Consider the following 13,909-nt stretch of genomic DNA (forward strand, 5'->3'; position numbering starts at 1 on the left):
GTGATTGGAGGATATCACTGATATACACTGATCTGATGTGTGTGTGTGATTGGAGGATATCACTGATATACACTGATCTGATGTGTGTGTGTGATTGGAGGATATCACTGATATACACTGATCTGATGTGTGTGTGTGATTGGAGGAAATCACTGATATACACTGATCTGATGTGTGTGTGTGATTGGAGGAAATCACTGATATACACTGATCTGATGTGTGTGTGTGATTGGAGGAAGTCACTGATATACACTGACCTGATGTGTGTGTGTGATTGGAGGAAATCACTGATATACACTGATCTGATGTGTGTGTGTGATTGGAGGAAGTCACTGATATACACTGATCTGATGTGTGTGTGTGATTGGAGGAAGTAACTGATATACACTGATCTGATGTGTGTGTGTGATTGGAGGAAATCACTGATATACACTGATCTGATGTGTGTGTGTGATTGGAGGAAATCACTGATATACACTGATCTGATGTGTGTGTGTGATTGGAGGAAGTAACTGATATACACTGATCTGATGTGTGTGTGTGATTGGAGGATACCACTGATATACACTGATCTGATGTGTGTGTGTGATAGGAGGAAATCACTGATATACACTGATCTGATGTGTGTGTGTGATTGGAGGATATCACTGATATACACTGATCTGATGTGTGTGTGTGATTGGAGGAAATCACTGATATACACTGATCTGATGTGTGTGTGTGATTGGAGGAAATCACTGATATACACTGATCTGATGTGTGTGTGTGATTGGAGGAAGTCACTGATATACACTGATCTGATGTGTGTGTGTGATTGGAGGAAATCACTGATATACACTGATCTGATGTGTGTGTGTGATTGGAGGAAATCACTGATATAAACTGATCTGATGTGTGTGTGATTGGAGGAAATCACTGATATAAACTGATCTGATGTGTGTGTGTGATTGGAGGAAATCACTATACACTGATCTGATGTGTGTGTGTGATTGGAGGAAGTCACTGATATACACTGATCTGATGTGTGTGTGTGATTGGAGGAAATCACTGATATACACTGATCTGATGTGTGTGTGTGATAGGAGGAAATCACTGATATACACTGATCTGATGTGTGTGTGTGATTGGAGGAAATCACTGATATACACTGATCTGATGTGTGTGTGTGATAGGAGGAAATCACTGATATACACTGATCTGATGTGTGTGTGTGATAGGAGGAAATCACTGATATACACTGATCTGATGTGTGTGTGTGATTGGAGGAAATCACTGATATACACTGATCTGATGTGTGTGTGTGATTGGAGGATATCACTGATCTGATGTGTGTGTGTGATTGGAGGAAATCACTGATATACACTGATCTGATGTGTGTGTGTGATTGGAGGATATCACTGATCTGATGTGTGTGTGTGATTGGAGGAAATCACTGATATACACTGATCTGATGTGTGTGTGTGATAGGAGGAAATCACTGATATACACTGATCTGATGTGTGTGTGATTGGAGGAAATCACTGATATAAACTGATCTGATGTGTGTGTGTGATTGGAGGAAATCACTGATATAAACTGATCTGATGTGTGTGTGATTGGAGGAAATCACTGATATACACTGATCTGATGTGTGTGTGATTGGAGGAAATCACTGATATACACTGATCTGATGTGTGTGTGATTGGAGGAAATCACTGATATACACTGATCTGATGTGTGTGTGATTGGAGGAAATCACTGATATAAACTGATCTGATGTGTGTGTGTGATTGGAGGAAATCACTGATATACACTGATCTGATGTGTGTGTGATTGGAGGAAATCACTGATATACACTGATCTGATGTGTGTGTGTGATTGGAGGAAATCACTGATATACACTGATCTGATGTGTGTGTGTGATTGGAGGAAATCACTGATATAAACTGATCTGATGTGTGTGTGTGATTGGAGGAAGTCACTGATATACACTGATCTGATGTGTGTGTGTGATTGGAGGAAATCACTGATATAAACTGATCTGATGTGTGTGTGTGATTGGAGGAAATCACTGATATACACTGATCTGATGTGTGTGTGTGTGATTGGAGGAAATCACTGATATTCACTGATCTGATGTGTGTGTGTGATTGGAGGAAGTCACTGATATACACTGATCTGATGTGTGTGTGTGATTGGAGGAAATCACTGATATACACTGATCTGATGTGTGTGTGATTGGAAGAAATCACTGATATAAACTGATCTGATGTGTGTGTGTGATTGGAGGAAGTCACTGATATACACTGATCTGATGTGTGTGTGTGATTGGAGGAAATCACTGATATAAACTGATCTGATGTGTGTGTGTGATTGGAGGAAATCACTGATATACACTGATCTGATGTGTGTGTGTGATTGGAGGAAATCACTGATATACACTGATCTGATGTGTGTGTGTGTGATTGGAGGAAATCACTGATATTCACTGATCTGATGTGTGTGTGTGATTGGAGGAAGTCACTGATATACACTGATCTGATGTGTGTGTGATTGGAAGAAATCACTGATATAAACTGATCTGATGTGTGTGTGTGATTGGAGGAAATCACTGATATAAACTGATCTGATGTGTGTGTGTGATTGGAGGAAATCACTGATATACACTGATCTTATGTGTGTGTGTGATTGGAGGAAATCACTGATATAAACTGATCTGATGTGTGTGTGTGATTGGAGGAAATCACTGATATACACTGATCTGATGTGTGTGTGTGTGATTGGAGGAAATCACTGATATTCACTGATCTGATGTGTGTGTGTGATTGGAGGAAGTCACTGATATACACTGATCTGATGTGTGTGTGTGATTGGAGGAAGTCACTGATATAAACTGATCTGATGTGTCTGTGTGATTGGAGGAAATCACTGATATACACTGATCTGATGTGTGTGTGTGATTGGAGGAAATCACTGATATACACTGATCTGATGTGTGTGTGTGTGATTGGAGGAAATCACTGATATTCACTGATCTGATGTGTGTGCGTGTTTGGAGGAAGTCACTGATATACACTGATCTGATGTGTGTGTGTGATTGGAGGAAGTCACTGATATACACTGATCTGATGTGTGTGTGTGATTAGAGGAAGTCACTGATATACACTGATCTGATGTGTGTGTGTGATTGGAGGAAGTCACTGATATACACTGATCTGATGTGTGTGTGTGATTGGAGGAAATCACTGATATACACTGATCTGATGTGTGTGTGATTGGAAGAAATCACTGAGATGACACTGATCTGATGTGTGTGTGTGATTGGAGGAAATCACTGATATACACTGATCTGATGTGTGTGTGTGTGATTGGAGGAAGTCACTGATATACACTGATCTGATGTGTGTGTGTGATTGGAGGAAATCACTGATATACACTGATCTGATGTGTGTGTGTGATTGGAGGAAATCACTGATATAAACTGATCTGATGTGTGTGTGATTGGAGGAAATCACTGATATAAACTGATCTGATGTGTGTGTGTGATTGGAGGAAATCACTGATATACACTGATCTGATGTGTGTGTGTGATTGGAGGAAATCACTGATATACACTGATCTGATGTGTGTGTGTGATTGGAGGAAATCACTGATATAAACTGATCTGATGTGTGTGTGATTGGAGGAAATCACTGATATAAACTGATCTGATGTGTGTGTGTGATTGGAGGAAATCACTGATGTACACTGATCTGATGTGTGTGTGTGATTGGAGGAAATCACTGATATACACTGATCTGATGTGTGTGTGTGATTGGAGGAAATCACTGATATACACTGATCTGATGTGTGTGTGTGATTGGAGGAAATCACTGATATTCACTGATCTGATGTGTGTGTGTGATTGGAGGAAATCACTGATATACACTGATCTGATGTGTGTGTGTGATTGGAGGATATCACTGATATACACTGATCTGATGTGTGTGTGTGATTGGAGGAAATCACTGATATTCACTGATCTGATGTGTGTGTGTGATTGGAGGAAATCACTGATATACACTGATCTGATGTGTGTGTGTGATTGGAGGATATCACTGATATACACTGATCTGATGTGTGTGTGTGATTGGAGGAAATCACTGATATTCACTGATCTGATGTGTGTGTGTGATTGGAGGAAATCACTGATATACACTGATCTGATGTGTGTGCGTGATTGGAGGAAGTCACTGATATACACTTATCTGATGTGTGTGTGTGATTGGAGGAAATCACTGATATACACTGATCTGATGTGTGTGTGTGATTGGAGGATATCACTGAGATACACTGATCTGATGTGTGTGTGTGATTGGAGGAAATCACTGATATTCACTGATCTGATGTGTGTGTGTGATAGGAGGAAATCACTGATATACACTGATCTGATGTGTGTGTGTGATTGGAGGAAATCACTGATATTCACTGATCTGATGTGTGTGTGTGATTGGAGGAAATCACTGATATACACTGATCTGATGTGTGTGTGTGATTGGAGGATATCACTGATATACACTGATCTGATGTGTGTGTGTGATTGGAGGAAATCACTGATATACACTGATCTGATGTGTGTGTGTGATTGGAGGAAATCACTGATATACACTGATCTGATGTGTGTGTGTGATTGGAGGAAATCACTGATATACACTGATCTGATGTGTGTGTGTGATTGGAGGATATCACTGATATACACTGATCTGATGTGTGTGTGTGATTGGAGGATATCACTGATATACACTGATCTGATGTGTGTGTGTGATAGGAGGAAATCACTGATATACACTGATCTGATGTGTGTGTGTGATAGGAGGAAATCACTGATATACACTGATCTGATGTGTGTGTGTGATTGGAGGAAATCACTGATATACACTGATCTGATGTGTGTGTGTGATAGGAGGAAATCACTGATATACACTGATCTGATGTGTGTGTGATTGGAGGAAATCACTGATATACACTGATCTGATGTGTGTGTGTGATAGGAGGAAATCACTGATATACACTGATCTGATGTGTGTGTGTGATTGGAGGAAATCACTGATATACACTGATCTGATGTGTGTGTGTGATTGGAGGAAATCACTGATATACACTGATCTGATGTGTGTGTGTGATAGGAGGAAATCACTGATATACACTGATCTGATGTGTGTGTGTGATTGGAGGAAATCACTGATATACACTGATCTGATGTGTGTGTGTGATTGGAGGAAATCACTGATATACACTGATCTGATGTGTGTGTGTGATAGGAGGAAATCACTGATATACACTGATCTGATGTGTGTGTGTGATTGGAGGAAATCACTGATATAAACTGATCTGATGTGTGTGTGTGATTGGAGGAAATCACTGATATACACTGATCTGATGTGTGTGTGTGATAGGAGGAAATCACTGATATACACTGATCTGATGTGTGTGTGTGATAGGAGGAGATCACTGATATACACTGATCTGATGTGTGTGTGTGATTGGAGGATATCACTGATATACACTGATCTGATGTGTGTGTGTGATAGGAGGAAATCACTGATATACACTGATCTGATGTGTGTGTGTGATTGGAGGAAATCACTGATATACACTGATCTGATGTGTGTGTGTGATAGGAGGAAATCACTGATATACACTGATCTGATGTGTGTGTGTGTGATAGGAGGAAATCACTGATATAAACTGATCTGATGTGTGTGCGTGATTGGAGGAAGTCACTGATATACACTGATCTGATGTGTGTGTGTGTGATAGGAGGAAATCACTGATATACACTGATCTGGTGTGTGTGTGTGATTGGAGGAAATCACTGATATTCACTGATCTGATGTGTGTGTGTGATTGGAGGAAATCACTGATATACACTGATCTGATGTGTGTGTGTGATTGGAGGATATCACTGATATACACTGATCTGATGTGTGTGTGTGATTGGAGGAAATCACTGATATACACTGATCTGATGTGTGTGTGTGATTGGAGGAAATCACTGATATACACTGATCTGATGTGTGTGTGTGATTGGAGGAAATCACTGATATACACTGATCTGATGTGTGTGTGTGATTGGAGGATATCACTGATATACACTGATCTGATGTGTGTGTGTGATTGGAGGATATCACTGATATACACTGATCTGATGTGTGTGTGTGATAGGAGGAAATCACTGATATACACTGATCTGATGTGTGTGTGTGATAGGAGGAAATCACTGATATACACTGATCTGATGTGTGTGTGTGATTGGAGGAAATCACTGATATACACTGATCTGATGTGTGTGTGTGATAGGAGGAAATCACTGATATACACTGATCTGATGTGTGTGTGATTGGAGGAAATCACTGATATACACTGATCTGATGTGTGTGTGTGATAGGAGGAAATCACTGATATACACTGATCTGATGTGTGTGTGTGATTGGAGGAAATCACTGATATACACTGATCTGATGTGTGTGTGTGATTGGAGGAAATCACTGATATACACTGATCTGATGTGTGTGTGTGATAGGAGGAAATCACTGATATACACTGATCTGATGTGTGTGTGTGATTGGAGGAAATCACTGATATACACTGATCTGATGTGTGTGTGTGATTGGAGGAAATCACTGATATACACTGATCTGATGTGTGTGTGTGATAGGAGGAAATCACTGATATACACTGATCTGATGTGTGTGTGTGATTGGAGGAAATCACTGATATAAACTGATCTGATGTGTGTGTGTGATTGGAGGAAATCACTGATATACACTGATCTGATGTGTGTGTGTGATAGGAGGAAATCACTGATATACACTGATCTGATGTGTGTGTGTGATAGGAGGAAATCACTGATATACACTGATCTGATGTGTGTGTGTGATTGGAGGATATCACTGATATACACTGATCTGATGTGTGTGTGTGATAGGAGGAAATCACTGATATACACTGATCTGATGTGTGTGTGTGATTGGAGGAAATCACTGATATACACTGATCTGATGTGTGTGTGTGATAGGAGGAAATCACTGATATACACTGATCTGATGTGTGTGTGTGTGATAGGAGGAAATCACTGATATAAACTGATCTGATGTGTGTGCGTGATTGGAGGAAGTCACTGATATACACTGATCTGATGTGTGTGTGTGATTGGAGGAAATCACTGATATACACTGATCTAGGGCTGTCACTTTTGTGAAAAAATCCTGTTCGATTTTTGAGACATATGTGTTCATTGAATCGATTGTAAAATCGATTTTTCCATGTCTAAAGATGTTTCCATTTTCAACACCGAATATTGGCAAATCCACGGACAACTAACAGGCATTAGGACGAACGTAAAGAGGGCGCTTGAGACGCGCACAAGTCAGCAATGTTTCTGATGATTTATTGGCGTGAAGTTTTTTGCACAATGACAAACAGGAGTGCAACATTCAAGGATTGATATTAACACCCGCAAAATTCGGATAAAAATGAACTTTGCCGGGTAACGCTGTCATATCAACGGCCAATTTGGCGTGTTTTTATGTTTACTCACTTTGCTGGTGAAGTTCGTGTAAGCCAAATCTGCGTGGATTTAGCGCAAATACGCAACTCGTGAGTCCTCATGATATATTAAATACAGCGTATTGCGCAGAATCTGCGCATTTCTGGCTTGCTTGAACACACACGTCACTAAGCAACAAATAACGGCGCGCTTGTTCACTTGCACTGAAGTAATAGCGAATATTAAAAAGCATTTGGTTAACAGAAAAGACATTGTTATTTTCCAACATCCTACATGTTCTGTGTACTGTATTGATCTGTCTACTTAAAGTCCCCGTGAACCGGAAGTTGCAAACGACTTTTCTCCAGTGTTGTGACGTATTTCCGAGAGAAACGGAATACTAAATGAGGCAAAATAGTGTGCGTGGCTTTTTTTCCAACTAGCACCTGATTGGATCTAGAAAAGTAGGTGTTTCATTCAAACACACAGGCAGCCTGTGTACTGTCAGTTGGAGGGGCGTCGTTACGGATGTTAAGCAGACACCCAAACCGTCAAACCTACGTCATCAGGGAAGGTCCTCCAATGCAGAGGGGAGGGGAAATTTCAGATTTTGATTAAAGATTACGAAGCCAAAAAATTTTTTTGTGTGGATTGACTTGCATGGATGAATTGTTCACCACAAAACGATCAATTTAGGCAAACAAAGTAAGTATGGTCAATTTTGAATTCATGGGGACTTTAAAACACATTTTTGGTTAAAAAAAAAAGGCAGTTAAAATCGATTCCCTATTTTCGTTTTCGAAACTTGTGTTGGTTGGTCCAATCGATTGTGCAATCGATTTTCGAACGTAAAGTGACAGCCCTACACTGATCTGATGTGTGTGTGTGATTGGAGGAAATCACTGATATAAACTGATCTGATGTGTGTGTGTGATTGGAGGAAATCACTGATATACACTGATCTGATGTGTGTGTGTGATTGGAGGAAGTCACTGAGATGACACTGATCTGATGTGTGTGTGTGATTAGAGGAAATCACTGATATACACTGATCTGATGTGTGTGTGTGATTGGAGGAAATCACTGATATACACTGATCTGATGTGTGTGTGTGATTGGAGGAAATCACTGATATACACTGATCTGATGTGTGTGTGTGATTGGAGGAAGTCACTGAGATGACACTGATCTGATGTGTGTGTGTGATTAGAGGAAATCACTGATATACACTGATCTGATGTGTGTGTGTGATTGGAGGAAATCACTGATATACACTGATCTGATGTGTGTGTGTGATTGGAGGAAATCACTGATATACACTGATCTGATGTGTGTGTGTGATTGGAGGAAGTCACTGATATACACTGATCTGATGTGTGTGTGTGATTGGAGGATATCACTGATATACACTGATCTGATGTGTGTGTGTGATTGGAGGAAATCACTGATATACACTGATCTGATGTGTGTGTGATTGGAGGAAATCACTGATATACACTGATCTGATGTGTGTGTGTGATTGGAGGAAGACACTGATATACACTGATCTGATGTGTGTGTGTGATTGGAGGAAATCACTGATATACACTGATCTGATGTGTGTGTGTGATAGGAGGAAATCACTGATATACACTGATCTGATGTGTGTGTGTGTGATTGGAGGAAGTCACTGATATACACTGATCTGATGTGTGTGTGTGATTGGAGGAAATCACTGATATACACTGATCTGATGTGTGTGTCTGATTGGAGGAAATCACTGATATACACTGATCTGATGTGTGTGTGTGATTGGAGGAAATCACTGATATACACTGATCTGATGTGTGTGTGTGTGATTGGAGGAAATCACTGATATACACTGATCTAATGTGTGTGTGTGTGATTGGAGGAAATCACTGATATAAACTGATCTGATGTGTGTGTGTGATTGGAGGAAGTCACTGATATACACTGATCTGATGTGTGTGTGTGATTGGAGGAAATCACTGATATAAACTGATCTGATGTGTGTGTGATTGGAGGAAATCACTGATATAAACTGATCTGATGTGTGTGTGTGATTGGAGGAAATCACTGATATACACTGATCTGATGTGTGTGTGTGATTGGAGGAAATCACTGATATACACTGATCTGATGTGTGTGTGTGATTGGAGGAAGTTACTGATATACACTGATCTGATGTGTGTGTGTGATTGGAGGAAGTCACTGAGATGACACTGATCTGACGTGTGTGTGTCGTCTCACTCACCTCTGAGCGTCCACTCGTATCGCCACACAGCAGTTCTCCACCGCATCAGACACACTCTCCGTCTCCCAACTGGAGATCAGCTGAGAGGACTGATCATCACTCCCTGACAGACAGACAGATTGATAGACGGATAGAGATAGACAGACAGATTAAATGACATCGACAAACAGACAGAAAGACATGATAGATATATAGATAGATAGATAAAATAACAGACTAACAGACAGAATGACAGACAAAATGAAAGATAATAACAGATGGATGGATAGAACAAAAGACAGACAGAGATAGATAGACATGATAGATATAATGACAGACAGACAGAAAGATAGAGAGAATGACAGACAGACACAGACAGAACGACAACAGATAGACAGAACGACAGATAGGTAGACAGATAGAGAGAATGTCAGACAGACAGAACGACAGACAGACAGAAAGATAGAATAACAGATGGATGGATAAAACAACAGACAGACAGATAGATAGATAGATGATAGATAGATAGAGAGAACAACGGACAGACAGATAGATAGAATTACAGAAATATAGATAGGATGACAGATAGATGATAGATAGATAAGTTAGATATAATAGATGGATGGATAGAACAAAAGACAGACAGACAGATAGATAGATAGATAGATAGATAGATAGATAGATAGATAGATAGATAGACAGACAGAAACACACTTGAAATCACATGATCGCCTCAGTCAGTTTGACGACATTTTCCGGTTCTGACTGGACAAATCAACTCACTCTGCACTGGATAAACAAAAGACGTTATGATGGTGAAATATTATAATAATGACTCAGCTGATAAGGACACGGCGTGTCAATATAAGCGCATATCTGATCAATATAAGCGCATATCTGATTAATATAAGCGCATATCTGACATGTTAACTGAATCCATCTGTGTCCCCTCATCATCTGTCATCGACTAATACTGTAAAAATAAAGTGAAGCAGTTAGTGTGTGTGACGGAGATGATAATGATGATGATAGTCAGGTACCTGTGATCACAACCACAAACACAGATTTGCGCTGTTTAGCTGACGCGATGGCCGCTGGGATTGAGCCCTCAAACCAGCGCATGATGAAGATGACGATGATGAAGATCAATGCTGCTACTGAGCTCCAAAAGATTCGACAACTCACAGCTGCCGGAAGCTGCGCTCAGAACCATAGACTGTAAAAAATAACACGGAAGCAGTTAGATCCGAGGAACTCTGGGAAATGTGGTTTAATTTTATTTTCTTAATGTCGTATGATAATTTATGCATTATTTATTTAAGAACTAAAAAAAGTAGGCGTAAGTAACTCCAAAATTCCAAAGACAGGAAAAAAGATGCCTAATACAGTTTCATAATATTTGACATATACCTTTATAATATACTTTTTAATAATCCAGATGGCTGCGCATTAAATTAATAAAAAATCTTTAGATTTAATGGAAAAATTAAACAAAAACACAAAAGAATCGTAAAAGTACATTTTTAAGATTTCCAGACCCATCACGTGACGGTGGTACGTCATTCTTAACAGAGAGCCAAGATGGCGGCTGACAGTGATGTGAGTTTGTTTACGTCTGAATACGCATCATTATGATCTGCATCATGTCAATGTCATATGTGTCATATGAATGCACGCAGTTATTTGAAATGTCTCTTCTTTATTCGGTTCTTTAACTGTTACGGGTTTCTGTTACAGCCCGAGTCTGAAGTGTTTGAAATCACTGATTTTACCACCGCATCGGAGTGGGAGAGGTACAGAAAAAAGCATTTAAACAAACATTTTCTCAGTAATCACACGTTTCTGTATCTTTACATGCGGTTTTATGATTAAAGTGCACTAAAATCATCTTGTGTTTGTGTTGCCAAGTCCTTACGAAAGCCCATTCTCGCCACGTAAGAATAAAACATCATGACTTGGTAAAACATAATTATGATATTGATCAAGTCGAAATTTTGAAAGAGTAAACCATAATTATGAGATGAAAAGTCGAAATTATGACATACTAAGTCGTTACATACTCGTTATGAGGCAAAAAACTTACAAGATCATTCAAATTTTTGATGACTTAGTATGTCATAATTTAGAAATTTCATTTTATGAATATTCCCTCATAAATCACCTCATAAATATGACTCAGAATGTTATAATTTCTACGTTTCATCTTATAAACAACTTAAAAATAGTATTAGCCTGTATTCTGAAGCATTTATGAATTAGAATAATTTAAATTCAGATTAAATGGTGCATTTTCACCGCTATGGTCAAAAAAACGATGCGAAGCTTAACAGGTTAAATGTTGTGATTCTTTGTGTGATATTGGTTAATTTATGGCCACCGTCACTATATTATTGATTGGTATTCATATGACGGCACAGTAACTATTATGTATGAACTATTCATCTGTGCATTTATTCTATTATTCATTCTATATAAATGTTAATTTTCTCAATTTTACACTGAGGTTTTGTACCTGTGTGTCTTTGTAGATTCATATCCAGAGTTGAGGAGGTGCTCAATGACTGGAAGCTGATTGGTTGTCGTGTTGGCAAGCCACCGGAGAAGGTCATTACCCATGATTACAGTTACACGAATGATGTATGAAATGATGTACGCAGAGTTAACAGTGTTGATGTTCACAGGGTGAATACACCAGCGGCAGCTGGGAAGAGAAGTGTCTAGAGATTAGCTTTGCTGATTTCAAGTTCTCCATTACACACCACTGTCTGAAACAGGAGTCGGCAGACAGTGAAGGCATTGATGAACCAGAGGAAGGTACGTTTGGCCTTTGACCTCGTCAACTGACCTTTGACCTCTTCTGCGTGTGTTAAACGGTGTCTTCTCCTTTCAGATGCGTATCCGCTGGCCATGCAGGATCTGCTCTGCATGAACAATGATTTTCCTCCTCGAGCTCACTGTCTGGTCAGATGGTAAGAAGCTCTGGAAGACGCGTCAGATTTTACAAAGGACTTCATATTCAAATAGTGATTGAGAATCTCAAATATGATGCAGTTCAATGTTTAGTATTGCTCAGAAAGATGTTTATAACATAGTTGATCTGTTGATAGATCATATCACAATAAAGACTCATTCTCCACTAATGGTTGTTTTGAGAAGACTTAAAGGGATAGTTCACCCAAAAAATTTTAATTTTTGTGAGTGATTACTCTCCCTCATGTTGTTTCAAACGTGTATGAGTTTCTATGTTCTGCTGAACACAAAAGAAGATATTTTAAAGACGGTTGGTAATCTAACAGTTGGTGGTTGCCTTTGACTTTCGTAGTAGGAAAGAATACTATGCAAGTCAATGGCTACCGTCAACTGTCTGGTTCACAACTATCTTTAAAATATATTATTTTGTGTTCAGCAGAACATAGAAACTCATACATGTTTGAAACAACATGAGGGAGAGTAAATGATGACAAAATTTTCATTTTTGGGTGAACTATCCCTTTAAATGCTGCAGTTTAAATTAATTGTATATTTTTTAAATCATTGAATGAATGATTCAAAGACTCACTCATGAATACTTCACTTGTTTCATTGCTGGAATCTCTTGAATAAATATAAATAATAATAAGCATATTTCTCAGTTCCAGTGTATTTTGGCAGTGTAATAGTACGGATGTGAAAAACAGTGTGTTGTCAAAATAGACCAGTCAGTGAGTTTCCTCACTTGCCTGTATAATTACGCTGGTTCACCTGAGTGTGTCTGAATAGCCCAGAAGTCCTGATGCACGTCTCTGTTGTGCTGTAGGTTTGGCATGCGTGAGTTCGTGGTGATTTCACCAGGAGCAAACTGTGAAGCCATCGTCAGCGAGTCCAAGTGTAACCTGCTACTGAGCTCCGTGTCCATCGCTCTGGCAAACACAGGCTGGTGAGTGAACCGTGAGTCCCAGCATGCTCCTGGATCTCTGATGAACACGTGTTTCCTTCCACACCTGTGATTGTTACTATCGGTGCTTCATTCGCCTGTAAATTCTCCTGCGTTTGTTGAGGGTGCACTGCAAAAAATGCTTTTCATACTCAGTATTTTTGTCTTGTTTCAAGTCCAAATATCTAAAAATTCTTAAATCAAGATGCATTTACTAGATGAGTAAAATGACATAATATATTATGTCCTGTTTTCC

At 39.3% G+C, this 13,909-nt stretch overlaps 2 protein-coding genes across 10 annotated transcripts in view; one reads left to right on the forward strand and one right to left on the reverse strand.

Moving 5' to 3' along the window:
• ubxn4 (UBX domain protein 4) overlaps positions 1 to 10,978 on the reverse strand; it is a 37,768-nt gene extending 26,790 nt beyond the window's left edge. For both annotated transcript variants that reach the window (XM_077215850.1, XM_077215849.1), the window contains exons 1-2: positions 10,781 to 10,978; positions 9,762 to 9,864 (exon numbers count right to left, since the gene is read on the reverse strand). In XM_077215850.1, coding sequence (XP_077071965.1) covers positions 9,762 to 9,864; positions 10,781 to 10,862 — 185 coding nt within the window. In that variant the 5' untranslated portion in view covers positions 10,863 to 10,978. The remainder of the gene's footprint in view (positions 1 to 9,761; positions 9,865 to 10,780) is intronic.
• Positions 10,979 to 11,287: 309 nt separating this feature from the next.
• Positions 11,288 to 13,909, forward strand: part of rab3gap1 (RAB3 GTPase activating protein subunit 1) — a 67,500-nt gene continuing 64,878 nt past the window's right edge. For all 8 annotated transcript variants that reach the window (XR_013197104.1, XR_013197103.1, XR_013197105.1 and 5 more), the window contains exons 1-6: positions 11,288 to 11,339; positions 11,478 to 11,533; positions 12,269 to 12,344; positions 12,422 to 12,554; positions 12,631 to 12,709; positions 13,537 to 13,656. Coding sequence is in view for 5 of the 8 variants with exons in the window: in XM_077215823.1 (XP_077071938.1) it covers positions 11,322 to 11,339; positions 11,478 to 11,533; positions 12,269 to 12,344; positions 12,422 to 12,554; positions 12,631 to 12,709; positions 13,537 to 13,656 (482 nt within the window). In the remaining 3 variants the exon portion in view is untranslated. The remainder of the gene's footprint in view (positions 11,340 to 11,477; positions 11,534 to 12,268; positions 12,345 to 12,421; positions 12,555 to 12,630; positions 12,710 to 13,536; positions 13,657 to 13,909) is intronic.

The sequence above is a fragment of the Siphateles boraxobius genome, unplaced genomic scaffold (assembly GCF_051911475.1).
Source record: "Siphateles boraxobius isolate OS27281-9 unplaced genomic scaffold, OSU_SipBor_1 7, whole genome shotgun sequence".
NCBI lineage: Eukaryota > Metazoa > Chordata > Actinopteri > Cypriniformes > Leuciscidae > Siphateles > Siphateles boraxobius.